At 33.8% G+C, this 18,215-nt stretch overlaps 1 protein-coding gene across 5 annotated transcripts in view; it reads left to right on the top strand.

Moving 5' to 3' along the window:
* The window catches only part of LOC112126498, a 358,621-nt gene that overhangs the window by 315,953 nt on the left and 24,453 nt on the right, over positions 1-18,215 (top strand). For all 5 annotated transcript variants that reach the window (XR_002910004.1, XR_002910003.1, XM_024225714.1 and 2 more), the window contains one exon: positions 4,037-4,072. Coding sequence is in view for 3 of the 5 variants with exons in the window: in XM_024225714.1 (XP_024081482.1) it covers positions 4,037-4,072 (36 nt within the window). In the remaining 2 variants the exon portion in view is untranslated. The remainder of the gene's footprint in view (positions 1-4,036; positions 4,073-18,215) is intronic.

Below are 18,215 nucleotides of genomic sequence, written 5' to 3'. Positions count from 1 at the left end.
AAAATCAACTTCCAAACGTTTTTATTACCGCTGAATGTGGATAGAATTCAGAAGAGATATAAATTTTTAAGTGTAAAACCGGTCATCGTGGAAAAAAAATTGCCCTAATCGAATCCAGTTTATTTTTTGTTTGCAATAAAATTTTAGGTTTAAAGGCTTTTCATTGTTTTTTTCAAATTTAAATTTTTTTGGCCTACTTTTGTAGAAGTGACTTTCGATTTTTGCGATCCTGCATATTTTTTTATTTATGTATTAGTTAAAAAAAAAAATCTGGCTGTATAATAAAGTTAAATTACTTAATTTCTTATTTTTAGGCTATTTTCAAGGGGTTAAAGATAGTTACAAATTGACGATGTACCATAAATAATATCAAAAGATTTTAAATACTCTCATAAAAGTAGTAAAAATTAATAGAAAATAAACTTTTCAACAACAGAAAAAAAATACAGACAACAAAACAGAAGAAAATAAGTGGTTACTTAATTGTTTCTTGTTTCCTAAGACCTATTTGCAAGAAAGAAGGAATACGAGCCTAATATGTTTCGATCTGGTATCAACAGCAAAATTTTCTTTAAAATTTGTAGCTTCCTCTTGACATTGTGCTTTTTAACTATTTATTTTAACTATATAAGGGGACTATGTTAACATTATTCTGTCGTTTTATCGTTATTAACAATTTCTGGGTCTTGCGTTTGTCGCTATTTTGTTCGTCATCAGAAACCGCATAGACGTAACATAATATGGCATAGTTATGACCTATAACCAAGAAGTATCTTGTATCTAGTTGACCTTAACTCACGTTATCCATAGAGGGAACTTTTTTTAATAAAATAAATCCCGACATCGCCGAATTGACTCGAATGTGATAAAAATATATTGAAACCTAGTAGAAATTTGATCGAAACAATAATTTAGTATAATTAAAAACGGGGATTTTTTTTCGCACGATCGGGTTTCTTTAGTCTCAATTGGCAGATTAAAAATAGCACGTTGGTTGAAAATATTTAAAAAACCAGTTTGGTTGTTACGATATTTTCGTTTAATAGGGGAAAGATTAATTGAATTAATTGAGTGAGGGCAGAGTCTCCTTTTAAGAGGATTATGTTAATCAATGTGAATTTACATAATTTTCATTTGGTTTGCCCTGCCTGTATTTTCTCCGTGGAATAGCCAGCTACAAATACACTATGTTCTTTCACTTGACAGGTTGTCCGATGTAATAGAATAGATAGGAGACGTGACGCCACTAGGGCAACAATATGTACGTTGATCCCACTGGGTAATTATTTTTATTATTTTTAATAGGGGAGGTTTGGTTTTCACCCGATATAATCTACCCTTACATCTACCGATTCTAACCAGGTATAGTCGCATATATAGTTAAAATAAATAGTTAAAAACACAAATGTCATGGGGAAGCTACAAATTTTAAGGAAAATTTTGCTGGTGATACCATATCGAAACATATTAGACTCGTATTCCTTCTTTCTTGCAAAAAGGTCCTAGGAAACAAGAAAAAATTAAGTAACTACTTATTTTCTTCTGTTTTGTTGTCTGTATTTTTTTCTGTTGTTGAAAAATTTATTTTCTATTAATTTTTACTATTTTTTGAGAGTATTTAAAATCTTTCGATGTTATTTATTGTACATCGTCAATTTGTAACTATCTTCTAAATTTGACGTGCTTGGTAGACTTTATTGTATATCCCATAAGGAATATTTATATATTCAATTGATATTTTAGTCAAAATCAATCTTTTCTCTGATTTTCAATTATCATTGACTCCGGGAAGAAGGTAGACATGGAAGGTTTTAAGACTAATTTCTATTTTTTAGGGGTTTTGTTTAAAAAAAAATGAAATTACAACTATGAAAAAGAAAATGATAATAATATTAATACATTCTCTTCACTCACTTTTGTTAAAAATATATCAAAAATAATAGAACTTTTAAAACTTATGGAGTTGATTACATAAGGTTTAGATGTAAACCTCAAAATAAAATGAATATTATGTTTACCGCAATAAAAATTCTAGAAAGATAACCAAAATATTGTAATTTGCTCAATTAATAGTGATGAATGTGATAAAATATGTCAGTCAAAAAAAAAAAAAATTGGAAACCAAGCAGTGATATAAAATATAAAAAATTAAACGGTTTTTTCCCAATGTATAAACTAGTCAAAACATATACACAATTTAAAAAACCCACACATTTAGAATTTTGAACATCACCTTTTAAAAAGACAAATCTTTGAATGAATATATATTACAAAATATAGTGAAAAAACTTGGATAACAGCCAAATTTCTCTATTACATTCTGATATAAAAAAAAACTTTAAATTCATAAAACATATTTTAAAATAACTTTTAAATAAAACAAAGTAATTAACAAATACATAAAAAAATCCAATATTTTAAATCTTGTCGCAAACTGTTAAAAGTAAAATTAAGACTTAAAAAACACTTCCTTAAAGTTTTTTTTTTAAATATAATTTGTAGTACATTACAACTGCCTTAAAGTAGGTATAGTTGTTATGTACTACAAATTATGAAAAAAAACTTTAAGGAAGTGTTTTTTAAGTCTTAATTTTACTTTAACAGTTTGCGACAAGATTTAAAGTATTGGATTTTTTTATCCAATCTATCCCTAACCATCCCTAACCTTCCTTAAAGTAAAATAAAAATTATAAATATCCAAAATAAATTAAAATAATTTTAAAAATTTATATTGTAATGTATACTTTATATACACCAACAATTAGATTCCCAAATAAATAAAAAATCGTTAACATAACTACGCATTACAAAAACAATAGCTAAACTTCTTTCATCTTGACCATGCCGCTTGTCGACAAGTAAACTGTTTTTTTTTTTTNTTTTTTTTTTTTTTTTTTTTTTTTTTTTTTTTTTTTTTTTTTTTTTTTTTTAATTTTACTTAAAAATAATAAGAAATTTTAAATAAATAAATAGTCATGTATTTTTTAAAACAAACTATACAGGGTGTCAGGCTTCTCGAGTCACATACTTTGCTACTGAATTTCACACCTGAATTGAAACAAAAAAGTTCCTATAAACTATAGGACAATTCTCAACTTTTCCGCTGATATAACGAAAAATGAATAGTTTAACGTACATTTATGAAAAAATCGTACATAGTTGAAAAAAGACATAAAATGTTGAATATCTACGATATGGTTGAGAAACGAACCATGGTTTTATAATAACATTTTGTCACTCTGGAGGTATGGAATTCACTGGTAAAATTTGTAAAGCTTGTAGCCTGACACCCTGAATATAATGAGTTTTTTTAAGGTATGCTTTGTAATAAAATGTAGTAAAATACTAGTATCCTTTGTTATACTTATGTCTTAAAAATATAGATTGTGATGGAGGGGTGTAAGTTTCCGAAGCGTCCAAATAAATGTTTAAATAAGTAGTGAATTTTCTTTGAAAGAACCCACACGTAATTTTTTTAACCCACAAATTATATTTATAGTGAAAGTGAATTAGACAGATCGTCTTAACCTTTATTTAAATATCGACCGGTCGGGTCCAGCGGGGTCTTAACCGGCGGTCGATCTCATCTTTTGATCTTAACGGGAAAAGGTGCCTAAAAGGATAAAAACAAGGGGAAAATAAATAAGGCAACCTTTTGTTTCGACATCCGTTTCACTTCCTGTGTAACGGGGCCGGCAAATGTCACTGAGGCAGGTCTCAAAGGTCTTTTTTCAATCCGGCTAAGGTCGCGTCATGGAACAGAAAGGCCATGGGTCACATTTTGCCAGGAGGTGACCCGCCGCCGGTCCGATTTACTACCTTGTCTACCGCGGATAAGCCGATCCTTCGGGCATTTTACTGCCCGATTCCTCTGGAGAAATTCATTATAATGCTCTTGCATTCTTAAAACGGCGCTTTTAAAAAGCCGGCACTTTCGTCGGGTCAGTAGAAAAGTTCAGATTCTATCTCTGTATTTCTTTATTGTGGAACATTAGTTATAAAACCAAATAATGACTCGTGTACTTTTTTCTTTCAGGTGAGTTGCAGATTCGCATGGAACCAAAAAATAACAGTAAGTTCAATATTTCAGTACTTGAAATAGAAATTATCCGTTCCGCAAGGCTTCTAATTAAAAAATCCGAGGCAGGTATGAAAAATGCCCTCTAATTTATCACCCGGGTCAGCATGCAGGTCGAGCGGTAAGGTATTGGTCAAAATAAATACAGGTTGTATTTCCATTCATCGAACCCTTAATGGAAGGACATACGTCTCTCCTGGATCTCCCTGACAGGGTCCACGCCCCTTCACGGAAGAGAAGCCGCACGGCCCCTTCTTTGTTTACGTCCAGAAGATCGTTCCATGAGAACTGACGATCATCCGCTTTGATTGGAGCTGATTCCGGCTGGATAATTACTGGAGGAAGTATTGTCGGCGGTTTCGCCCTGCGTTCACGGATCAGTGTGTTCTGATACCCTTGCAAACGTTGAAAATTCCCCGTGGCATTTAAGAATTTTCAAACCGTTCTTCTAAAAAAATAATTCATGTTTGGAATTCACAAGCAGAAAATCTCGAACGACCTCGACGTGATACGAGTTGACAAATTATTTCAAAAAAATACTAAGTTCTTTCCTCATAACGAAGATTGGATTTTTGACGACAAAAAATTTAAAATAGGCAAAAACGACGGAATTAAGAAACTAAAACAGAAATGTTAACATTTTTTCTTGAGGTCTGAAGGGCGATGAACCTTCAGCATGATCTTTCCCAATCCTGATTTACCTAGTCTCACTGATTTTGTCCGCTTTTTTCTGTATTTTACCATTTTAAAAATGACGCTTCTGATGCTTCTTCATTCTCATAATAATAATTTTTACTTGTAAAGATGTCCGTAACTATATTGAAGAAGGAAAAATTCTCCAAGGTAACTGGACAGGTATGACAACTTTCATGTTTATAATTTGTTAACTGTATGCAATTTTTCATAATGGTATTTAAAAAAAAATATTTCCGAATGACGGGGGGCTACTATTACTTCAGTCCAGTTAAGAAATTAGTTTGACAGATTTATTAACAGTATAAATAACTATTATGTTAGATCCAAAAATATTGCAGAAAAGTATAAAAAGAAAACCGCTTTGTTAGAATACAGTTTTTTAGAGAGTAAAAGCTTATAAAACATTTTTTTTTAATCAGATTAAAATACACAAAACTCACAATTGTTAATCTTCAAACTGTGCTAGAAAATTATGTTCTTTTGAATATAAGTAATGTACTTCTATCCCCCTTGAAAAATGGGAAAAAGGTGGGAAAATTCGAAAGGTAGGTTGAGATGGGGAGTTGGTGTCCGAGTGGATCGAAGTCACGATAACTCAAGTAGTTAGGGCGGTGGCGTATTGAGCCGAAGGTCGTGAGTTCGAATCCCGCTCGTGACTCTAACTTTTTCATTCCAACCAATACCTTACATAAAAGATTAATTATTTGAAAGAAGTAAAAATAATTTTGCCTGTTGGAATAAATCAACTAAATTAAATACAAAGACTGATTTTACATATTTACTGTTAATCATTATATGATCTGGACATGACGCGATGTCTGTGTAAGGAACAAATACTATTTCTAGCTTTTATAATTGTCAGTAAAAATCAGTTTATGCTTTCTCAAATCGTTATTTTCTACTTGCGCTTTCAAATTATTATTTGTTAAGGTTTTATTTCCGTGAATCCGAATTTTCAAAAAATGTTAAATGTAGTTTTTTAATGTTTCTCTATTCTCAAGACCGCCGCAGATAAGAATTATCTGACCCAGATACGATTCAGCCGCTCTTTATCTACCTGTGACCTGTCCTTTGTTTGCCTTTGTAACGCGCCTGTAAATAGGCGTGATCTCGCACTTAAAAAAAATAAAAAACGATGAAGAAGAGAAAAAACCAGAATATACGGCTGTTGACACTTTATCGCCATCGTCATTCCAGGTATTTATATTTCCGGCCAGAGATAATCGCGTTCAGGGCATCCCGCGGAATTGCACAACATCATTGAAATGTCTCGTCATTCGATGTGAACACTTAATAACTTTTATTTCGCAACGCTGATACGATTTTGGTCGATATCCTAGTGTAAAATGAGTTTCGAGAGCACCTGTCCGCTCAGCGACCTTTCAAAAAAAGGCATTAATCGGAAGCGAGTGAGCATAGCTCAAAAATTAGCATAATTGTGTGGACATCGGCAAGCTATTGCTACTGTTTAAAAAATTGCGCTCTTTTCGAAATCGCCTTCAATTTAACCATCGGCTTTGGTTTTTTCTTTTTTTTTCAAAAGCAGGACTATTTATGTTGACAGTAACCTGAACTTTGTACTGCGGGATTATAAAACTGTTCGTTTTACACCTAAAACGTGCACGAACTTAGATTTCCTTGTAGATAAGTTTAATGAACAACATGTTGGAGAATGCGACCCTTTTACATATTAACATCATGCATAAAATCTGGTACAAGAGATCAAGTAGTAAATTTACGATGAAGAAAATTAAACAACGTTCAAGTTATTAGGAGACCGACGAAAATATATATACAAGGTGTATCAACTTATTTAGACCATCCATTTAATCCGGAAACGATTGACTATAGTAAAATATTATCTTATACAAACCCCAAGTTAATTTTGGCCAGGAATCGCGTGGTGGTAATTTAACATAACTTTTTCATCTTGTTGGGAAATGACACAAACGTTGTTATTTTAAATAAGTCATATTTTAATTGTAAAATTCGATTTTAGAGCTTATTTTATGCCACTTTTACCGAAAGAAAAATTTTAATAGGATCGACCATTTTTTAGTTATACCCTACATAAACGCGTTAAGCCAGGGACACACTTACCCGATGCTACGCCATGCGACGCTACCCGATGCTACCCGACGCCTTGCCACGTTTTGGTGGGGTGTGCACATCTATCCGACGCAAGTACACGTCGCGTACAGTCCACAGCGTTTATCACAATAATCACTATCACAATCGCAACGCATCTTTTGTTCTTAATGCACTATTTTGAGCAAAACCTTGTAATAAATTGTTAGTTAAATTTTATGAGCATAACCATCTGATAAATTGTTTGTTAAACTTTATTGTTTTAAATAAAGTTACTCCTAACCATCTAATTAAATAATGTTTATCAAAACTTATGCATTTTTGATCTCGTTTAATTTGGTTTACATTAAAATAACATGTATTTAATGTAACGACAAAATTACTTGTACTTAGTTTGAAATAAACTACAAAAAATATGTTTTTTCTGTTCTGATGCTACCCGACATTAGAAAATGGTGAAATTTTCCGTGCAAAACTATGAAATAAATTGTTAATTAAATTTTATTAGCATAACCACCTAATAAATTGTTTGTTAAACTTAATTGTTTTAAATAAAGTTACTCCTAACCATCTAATTAAACAATGTTTATCAAAACTTATGCATTTTTGATCTCGTTTAATTTGGTTTACATTAAAATAACATGTTGTAATTAATATAACGACAAAATTACATGTACTTAGTTTGAAATACTACAAAAAATATGGGTGTCCTGTTCTGATGCTACCCGACATTACTATGAAATAAATTGTTAATTAAATTTTATGAGCAAAACCGTGTAATAAATTGTTCCAATTTTGGTATATGTACAGCCGAAGCGAGTAAAATAAATTGTTAGTTAAATTCATTATATCAAAAAATCGTATTCCGGTGTTTTGATTAATTTTCTACCAAACCAATAAAATTAATTTTTTAAATAAAAACTAATTAATTTTTAATCACGGTTAATTTGGTAGTTTGAATAAAAAAGAACAAGTAGTTTGAATAAAAATATGAGTGTCTGGTTCTTTTGTCTTCGACTGTACTCGATGCGACCCGACGAAAATCTGGACAGTGGGGATCGCAGAGCGTCGGGTAGGTTAGCGTGGCATAGCATCGGGGAGATGTGCACGGGGGTAATGCAACCTTATGGAAAATCGGAGTTTGGATTTGCGTCGGGTAGCGTCGCATCGGGTAAGTGTGTTTCTGGCTTAAGGGGTATGCTTTTTGTGACAAGTTGGTCCTCCCCGTTTATTTCGAAAACGATTAACATTGACAAGTTATATGTGGTGGTTAGTGACCGTTAATCGATAATCGTGAGATGCGGTCTGAGATCACGATTTCTGAATAATGATTGACAAATTAATTTAGGATAGGGGTCATAACATCAGGTATGTATCATGGGGTTACTGTTACCCTTAGATTATACTAATTTTTGAGAGAAAAAAGAACTCTTTTTTTACAAAAAAAGGATTTTTTATCATCTACTCCATTTTATTTTTAAAATCACTCTCGCCTGTTATTATGCATTGTTACAGATTGGACCATTTATGTTAATAATAAATGCTCAGATACCCTTCCTGCGCAAAAAGGCACAGTATAAAACATTTTAAATCCAAAACGGGGTGGGCCATCATGTTTCAAAAAGCATACCCCCTCACGGGTCTTCCGTCGAGCAAAACTCAGAATTGGTCGATCCTATCAAAATTTTCCTTTCAGTAAAAGTGGCACAAAATAAGTCTTAGAATCTAATTATACAACACAAATGTGGGATATTTATTTAAAATTACGAAGTTAGTGTCATTTCCTAGCTAGATGAGAAAGTAATGTTAAATCTGTTACCACCACACCTTTATACTCCTTTTTCAGCACTGAAGAAGACGCCGAACATAAACTCTTCAGCTGTATCAAATTCAATGCAGAAAGAGAACGTTTGCGAAAGTCCATCACCTCAGCAGAATGGCCGCCTAATCTCCAAAAGCTAGTCTGTGATATCAAATCATTTGGAGCACTAAAAGACTTTGCCTCAAATACGCTTAAATGAACAAGTCCCTATTTATTCTAATTATTAAGTCCTAAATATTGTTATTATTGTTAGAGTTTTATTACCGTTATTTATTTATTTATTGCATAATTAAACATAGGTTTAGGTTTAGGGTTCCGGGCTGTTTTCCTCTTCTTAGTAAGAAAATTTTAGATAATATAAATAGATAGAAAATAAAATCAAGGAAAAGTAAATGTGCACGGGGAAACCAGCAAGGGAAGACTTTTGTTTTAGGTTTTAAAATGAAAATGGTCCCTTCAAAAACCGACCAGCGGTCTCGCCTGAAGGAAATATCGTTGGGAGGTATTTTTATCCCATTTATTTGAAATCCCTTAGATATACAAATTCGATTAAGCTAAAGCGTTTGTCCGCCGGTGTGGGGTCTTCCTTAGGCACGGCGGGGTGGGTAAAAAAAAGTAATAATAATCAAAAAATAAATAAATAAACCACCACACCATTCGTAGCCAAAATTAACTTGTGGTTTCTATAAGACCATTGTTTGCTAAAGGTAATCGTTTCCAAATTAAGTGGGTGGTTTATAAAAGTTCATATACAATATATATTTAAAGCAATCGGTTGAATTTTTTTCTGAGTTTTTATTCTGTTGACATTACACTTCTATGGACTATTTCATTCCAAGATGATGAGTAATGATTGGAAAAAGTTCAGAGTTAATTTTATAAGTACTACATTAATTAAGGTTTTTAGTTTAGATAAAAAAGTCAATGGTACGAGCGGGATTCGAACCCACGATCTTCGGCTAGATACGCCGCTGCTTACCACTCGATCCAATCGGACACTAACTTCCCATATCAACCCCAACTTTTGAATTTTCCCTTGAAAAATGAAAATGAAAAAATGGCAAAAAGGAGGGAAAATTCAAAAGGTGGGATTGAGATTAGAGAATTTATAAGTACTACGCACTTTATGAAAATACATCACACCGGCTATTATAAATTCCCAAGTGTACTTTACCAGGTTGTGATGATTTCTTTCCTACCCTGATGTTTTATAGATCATGAAACTTTATCATGCTACCACATTCTGTCAGGACATGTGTTCATTGCTTGCCTTTATACGCTGCTCACCAAGTCCTGTATGAGACTGCCAGAAATTTGTTTAAGTTTTTTCGAGGTTGAACCTGTAGTTGATCACTTCCTGGATCCGCCAACACTTGCGGGTTTTGATGTTACTCAAACGGTCTCCGACATCTTCAGTGAAGAACATCAAAGAATCCTGAACTCCCACCATCAACTTCCTCTAAACCATTCTGTAAATTCTTGCTGGAAGAATTTTGCTGCTGAATGGTTTGAGCTATGTCAGTGCTTCGAACTAATTACTTTTCTTCTAATGGTACCAGGTTGTTAGTTTTGATCATCAGTACGTCCTGTCACCCAATGAAGGGTGACTAGTTTTGCCCAAAGTTCAGAGCCAACTAGCTGATGTTCACACCTTGACTATCAGGCTGTGGTATAATTATTTTCTTAACTGTGCTATCCGACAGGAAAGGTGGTGTTCATACCCACAGCCTCTATGAGTATTTCATTTTTTGGAAGATGGATTATCATAGGACGTAGTTGTATGTGACCATTGAGCAAAGTCGATCTTAAACCTGTAAATTAAATTACTTTTGCCATGAAAAACTACAATTAACCAATAAATGATACTACCGTTTAGACCAATATAAGTAGAAAATTTCGCAATTATTATCCAACGGTGTCTACCATTTATTCAATTAATTCCGTTATTCCATAAACAATCCAAATGGAGAGTTAATTTTAAAATTTGTTGAGATGGATCGAGCCCGGTTTGGATTAACGCAGTCAGCCTATGATTATATATATTATGTAATTCACAACTAGCGGTGTACATGAAACCCCTTTAATGCTAGGAATCCTTACTAAAGATAAATAATATTTTATCGTATAATTAATTATCTATTGCCAGGGGATTCAATGGCAAGATTAGGCCTTTATATCTTTTCGGCATTTCGACGTCTTTGGGTGACAAAAGAAGCAAGAATAGGAGGATCACATTGTAAATTATCATCTCGAAGACACTGAGACATTCCACAAAATTTAACTAATTAATATTTTTGTAACTCTTTTATCAAGGATAAATTACTTAAGTTTTTCTCCTGACTTTTAAGGATGTTTGTCAAGTCAAATGACAGCAATTAACCAATGGGACAAAACAAATTCACGGTGTGGGAAAGCGTCGCTGCAGACCGTGTCGCCGGTTATCCCAGATCGGGATGGTTCACTTAGAAAGGGGCAGGCAAGTTTTTTTTTTTTTTTTTTTTTTAATTCTCCCTTGTATACCGGTTTGACCCCAAGACGGTGGCAGAGGTGAAAGGATTGACCGCTCCTCTGATCTGATTTCACTCCCTCGGCTGTGCTCTCACCCGGCGGACCGCTCCCGGGCCTTGGAAAATATACCGATCCCGAGGTACTTGAAGAAGGGAATACCGTCGTACTTTATGGTGTATTTATGCCTCGCGCAATTAGTCGAACACGTGTAAAATAATTGGGCCTTTCACCTCTTTTCGAATGACGCTCGCGACCGTTTAAAGATAACCAGATCAATTACGTGATTTCTTATTTCCGGCAAACTAGTTTCACCTATATTTCTGAGTGTTTTCGTTCTTTGATTCAAAAACACTTTCTCTTATAATGCACACAAACCACTGTCTTTGGAAGAGCCTACAATCATTTCAACCTCCTTATTAACAAAAGTGTGGCAAAGTGATATAAATTATGTTTAATTCTTATTACAAAGTCTCCCTAACCCTACGTCTAATTCTCACCTAGAGAAAAAGTCTCCTACGTCTTCAGCATCCGATCCTGGACTTACTCTACATCCGCTGATATGTAAAATTCTGATATCCTATTATCATCCCTAGTCGTTGGAGTCTGTAGAAAGTGCAATTACATTTTCCTTCAGATTACGGACTTTTGAAGTCAAGAATCAAATAAAGTTTAGATAACTTAGAAAATTTGTAAGTCTAAGGGAATTAAGAGAAAAAGTTCAACGAATGCATTAAAAATCAGACTTAAAAGAAACTAAAATCATATGTTTATCCTCATTGTCAAATTAGCTATAAAACAAACGAGAAATTTAGCATGATGAAGCATTTAATTCAAAAACAATAAGCTTCACACATTACATTTTACTTCAGATTATGGATTTTTGAAGTCAATAATCAAATACAGTTTAGCTAACTTAGAAAATTTGTAAGTCTAAGGCAATTAAGAGCGATTGAAAAATAGTTATTTTGCTAGTTACAAAGTTGGCTTATTTAAAGTCCAAATCAAACAGTAACACCAATCATACAATTCGATTTTAAAAAATAAGTTTCACAGATAAGAAAGAATTGAAGCAATATCGCAATGCTTAATCTAATACTAGATAAATAATAAATTAACTATTAATTTATTAAGTTAATAAGTAAATAACATAACGAACAAACTTTGTTCATTCACTTGTTTTACAAATGTAATTTATTTATTTTATTTGTTCATTACAAACAGTGTCATTTTACAAATTAAATTATAATATTAAACTGGAGAGAAAGTTGGAAAGAAGGTCAATACAATAATCACTAAAAACAAGTATTCAGAAATCGTGAGATGCGGTCTGGTGTGATAGGTTTCAGAAAAACATTTTCTTTATCGTGCCAACGTTTCGATCTTTATTGAGATCATCTTCTTGGGATTTACAAACATTGTTTACATTTAACAAATACATTTAGGATGTGGAAAAGTGAATTTATACAATGCAAAATATATTTTTTTATATTCAATCAAAGTTTTCTACATCCTAAATGTAAACAATGTTTGTAAATCCCAGGCCCTGAAGATGATCTCAATAAAGATCGAAACATTGGCACGATAAAGAAAATGTTTTTCTGAAACCTACATCACACCAGACCGCATCTCACGATTTCTGAATAATTATCGATTAACGGTCATTAAAAACATTACTTTCAGTTATAATAAATTACAAGGGCTAAATATGTCTATTTTAAAAAATAAATTGTTGAAAGGCCAAAATGTTGCCAGCTTTCATTACCATTTTCAAAAAATCTATTTGGTCTATAACCACCAATAAATTTTAGTTTTAGTTTTCTTTCTATGAATTTATAGCAAGAAGAGTTTAACAAAAGTTATTCGGTAATTTTTGGCAACAACCTAAATTGAGACAACATATATCTAACGTCTATTTCTTTGCACCAAAAAAAATATTTCTCTTCCCATGGGCGTTTTCTAAAAACAATTTCTGCTTATTATCGTTGTACCAAATGACAAAATAATCCAATATAATAACATTTTTGGAGAAAACTGTACCGAATAGAGGAAAAATACAACTAGAATTTTTCCCCTATGCCGCCCAATGTACTCAAAAAAACTCGACAATTTTTCCTTCAGTTGGGAGTTGTCAGACAATGCTTTAGTTGGGTAGATTTATGAGACACAATTTACACAAAAGTAACCAGCATAAGCGATGGCGAGTTTCATGTTCAGCGAGGCATTAGAAATTCTGAACTTTCACAAAATTATTCAAAGCACTTCCAAATCTCAAATTATCATTAGATTAGTTTTATTCTGTGTAATAATGTTTTAATTCCATATAAAAAATATTTTACTGCTAATAATTGTTTTTCCTCTTAAAGAACAAACATGTAATATAACAAGCCAAATATAAAATTGATAGTATATCAACTTGATAATATATCTCAGTCTAATCAAACAGAAAACAAAGATATTTAAATTAAACATGACAAATTGTTTACTTATCAAAGCAAAAAGCTTTTAAACGGTATTGCTTTGACTTTTACATACGACAAAAATCTTCCCAAAAAAGTCGTGAAAAAAGTGTAGGGTAGATTGAGATAAATATTGTTTCCTTATTATTGATAAACTTTAATCGTTTAATCTTTTAATAAAAAATAGATATTACGTACGTAGAAATTATTGAAATTATTATTGTTCTTTCTCTCCTCCTCCAAGCAGGCCAGTAAAACCATGTGGAAAAATGTTTCTAAACTGTAGCAATGCGGAAACTTTAAAACATTAATATGTTTAAAAAAAGAATTAATTTACTGATTTGAATTGACCAAGTATCATGCACATTTTTTAATTGTATCGTAAACTGGGAAGAAAGTTGAATACAAAAATCAATAACATCATTGACATCATTTTCAGTAGTGATGTTTACGGCCAAATCTATTGTGTACACTGATTGAAGTACCAATTAGGAGAGATTAAAAAGTTATTTTTCGACGAATCTATTGGGTGAGTCGATGGTCGCAACGGATTAGGCGTTGACACGGTGCTCATCACTGAAAGGTGAAGGTCCCGGGTTCGAATCCAGAGGCCCTGCATTTGAACCAGACATACTTACAAATGGGCTTTTTTTCAAAATCACCTGCACCCCGAGGTTGATATAACCTCTGCTGTTGCGAACCTCGTTAATAAAAAGGAATGCATTAAAAATCAAACTTAACAGAAAGTAAAATAACATGTTCCTCACTGTCAAATTAGCTATAAAACAAAACAAAAATTTAGCATGATGAAGCATTTAATTCAAAAAACGATATGCTTCACACGTCAGAAAAGGTAACAGATTTTACCTTAATTTTGTATTTGCATACATTGGTCTTTTGTGTATAATATAAAAAATTCAATTACCAGAATACATTTTCATTTTTTTCATTGATAGGACTTTATAATTGTTTGATCGTCTGGTTAAAAAGAAATCTAAAGGTCTAACATCATTTCAATAGGGTGACCCTCCCAGCGCTATCGCACCAACCGTCAAAATTCTATTAAAATTTAATCAAAATTCGGCTACATAAACAAATTTTATTAATCCTCTTTTCATCACTCTCTCAAAGTTAATTAATATACCCTCCCCCCAATAGATGGTTCAAAGAGAGACGAAACATCGGGAATCTACTTCAAGTACAAATTAATCCTCAAAGAAAATCTAATCTCGATAGAACGTACAACTGTTCAAATAATATGACAATCTCGAGTGTCCCACTATTTTTCAATTGTGCTGTCTCCAAAAGTTCAAATTGTATGGAACCGAGCTAATTTTTCATTAAGGCTTGGTGAAAACCGGTAAAACATACAAAACGGGGTAACGATCAAACGGAAAATTTTAAACCGAAAATGGGCTAAACGTATAAAACTCTGTTTCGAGAAACCTGCTCTCAAGACGACCTTTCAAACGCCGCGGATCCATCAAGGGTGAACTTTGACTCGCGCATTCCCACTGAGTTAACGACGCGGTTCGCATTGAGTGATACCACTTCCCGGTTACTTTTGACTTTTTCCTCTCTCGGCTTATTTCAGAATAGATCAAGTTCTGGATGCGAAGGTTGACATGACTCGTTGGATTCTACCCACGGCCTAGACCCGGGCAGACCTCGGTCTCGAAACTGCCTAAACCTAGGACGGTCAAGAAAAAAATTAGGACGATTTTCACACCTAGTCCTGCGAACCGGCATCACGATCATTCGAAAAAAGTTGCTCGGTCGTCCTTAAGAAAGACCTCACAGCCTGTAACGGCAAATCTGTTAATCGCAAGTTATTAAAAGTCATTGCCGATTCAGATTTCTAATTGCCAGGTCTGATAGGAGTCTGATTTTAATCATATACCCGACCACCGACCTCTTATTTCTATATCCTTTTTAATAATTACTAGTGCAATACTTACATAAATTAACATTTTTAGTTGAGCTTTTCTAATGATGATTATTTTCACTTTAAATTATGCTTTAATCTTTTGTTTAAATAAGGCCAAATTAAAAACACATCGTACTTAAAGATAATGAACCCTGAATGCTAATTTCTGAGGCTTTTTAATTTTTTCAAGTATTATTACATGCTTGAAATATCATTTCCACCTTACCAGCAACCATAGAATTCATGAAATACATACAGAATTGTTCGCAGTTCTTCTATTTGATCACTGAATCTTTCCTCGTTGATATGTATTTATCTAATAACACTTTTTTTATTCAATTGTACGACGTTTTTAATTAAACTTTAAGCTTTTTTCCTGTTATTTCTTTTGTGATGCATGGAATCACACAGTTATTAAAAGTGGCAGTTTCTTTATTCTTTCTTAATTGAATTATCATATCCTATCATTAAATGATCTTTTCAATAATGTATTATCAGATAATTTATGATTTTGTATATTCTGGAATCCTAGTTAACGACCGGTTATTCAGAGTGATGTGCAGTACCAGTACTCAAATGTCAGGCCAAAAAAAAACAGATGTATCACAAGGGAGAATTCTCGGCCTCTTTTTATATATCATTTAAACTCCTGGGTGTCCTATGCATCTCAACATCATCATTACTATGCGGGTGAAATCAAAATTTTATCTAGCAACCTGAATTCTATCCAAGCAACCTCCATCTTACAAGAACCTGTCCAAAAGTTGGAGAGCAAGACTGAATGAACATAAGAAACCTAGTGTACATTTACATCCTTGCTTTCAACTGTTCATCAATAGCTACCGACTTCAGACAGATGCTTATGTATTACAGATTCCTAAAAAGCAGACTGACATAGAATCCAACACTGGAGAACTAGAAATTTTAAGATTGAAATCTTTTTTGTCCGTTAAAACTCGACTGGTTCAATGCAAGACTGCAACCGCTTTGGACATATGGTTAAGAACTGTTGAGTTAATCCCAACCTACCCAAAAATCCACCTATTTCACGCATTCCAATCCAAAGTCTTCAGATTAATTCATTATTACTTATTTTGTCTCTAAACGCACTATCCACAAAGACATTCTTTTCGTTGAAGGATTGATCCCTTCCCGCATCTTCAAGATTCACTCAAATTACATTTCAACCCATCCTGACATACTGCTCAAGGCCTCTATATAACCTCCTATCCAAAGAACCTTTCACGTAGCCTGAACGTCTACGGTCCTGATACCTCCTCGCTCATAATCCGACAACAGGTTTAATGCGTTGGATGGCTTCCTGTTAGATGAGAGGACATGTTTCCTTTAGTTGACGATAACTTCAAAGACGTTTCGGTCTGATGTTCCTATCTTTACTCATGGGTGTTGAGACCCATGAGGATCATTAACGTCCGAAGGGACGTCTCAGACGCCCAGTGTTCTTAAAGAGAACACCAGGAAGATTTTACATGCATGGAATTGTCACATCCCTTAGCTAGCGAGGTGGTGCAATGCTAACCAAGTTCAGAATTGCCCTGAAAAGGGCACATTCATACATGTGCCTTGAAAAAGGCAGTTTTGTGGTTTCCGGCACGACATTTCAGCCTTGCCTTTTACCACCCCCGGAGAGATAGAGAAGGCACTCCGGGTTGGCCGGTACCCTCCAGCTAAGGTAAAATTGGTTTACAAACCACGACCACCACGAGTCAAACCATAATTAGTAGAGCCGCTTGGATAGTCTACTCCGTGGTTCAGTATTATATTTTTAAGGTGGGACTCATCTCCCACCCGAGAGTTCATACTAACCCACTACTGATGCACCCGTTGCTTGGAGCGGGTTAAGTAACCCAAGAAGTCTGCTCTGGCAGAAGGGGGAGTGGTAGGGAAAAGGAAATGGATAAGGAACGATAGGTATGGTAATAGGGAATTTTGCTTCCATCATTGGATGGACCAGGGTTGATGGCCGGACTTTGCAAGGAAGGTGTTCCTGTTGGTAGAAGACTTTTCGGGCTGTTTTAACCATCAAAAGCTGTATACTACATAACATATTATTGCGGCTATTTCGGACATACGGAGTGGAAGTTGGCTCCGCCAACTTATTAAGTCCAGCGAATCCGATCTTTCCAGTCAAAAGTTCTCAACAAATTGTCAAAGGTCGTTACTACGTCACAAATCTCACTTACCACAAAGACCTCAACAATCCAGCTTTCGAAACGTTCACTACAAGCTGAGATCCATCCTAACCGTACAGCCACCATCCACATCACCTCAAGAGTCCCTCGGTCTTTAATAACTCATATTTGAATGACAGCGTTGGCTGATTTCTTTTACTGTGTCCTCCAGGGGCTAGTGCTGGCAAGTGTCTATGTCTTCGGGTTTTAAGGTTAAAAGAATTAAACTTTACGATTTTACCTTTACTTTACCTCTTTTCGATGCACTTCGACCAATAGAGTCTATTGTTCGGACGAAAAATCATAGATGCAAGATACAAAATTATTAATATATGTATAAAAAAAAAGGCGGAGATACATAGCATTTGGTTTGTCAAAATTAGCTCGTTCCTCAGTCTCTTCATTTTAATATTCATAAATTCAACTGAAAACACTCGTTTAATATCAG

This window comes from Cimex lectularius, unplaced genomic scaffold (genome assembly GCF_000648675.2).
Source record: "Cimex lectularius strain Harlan isolate CLEC.00 unplaced genomic scaffold, Clec_2.1 scaffold33, whole genome shotgun sequence".
In the NCBI taxonomy this organism is placed as follows: Eukaryota; Metazoa; Arthropoda; class Insecta; order Hemiptera; family Cimicidae; genus Cimex; species Cimex lectularius.
This window is presented reverse-complemented; position numbering and strand designations above follow the sequence as displayed.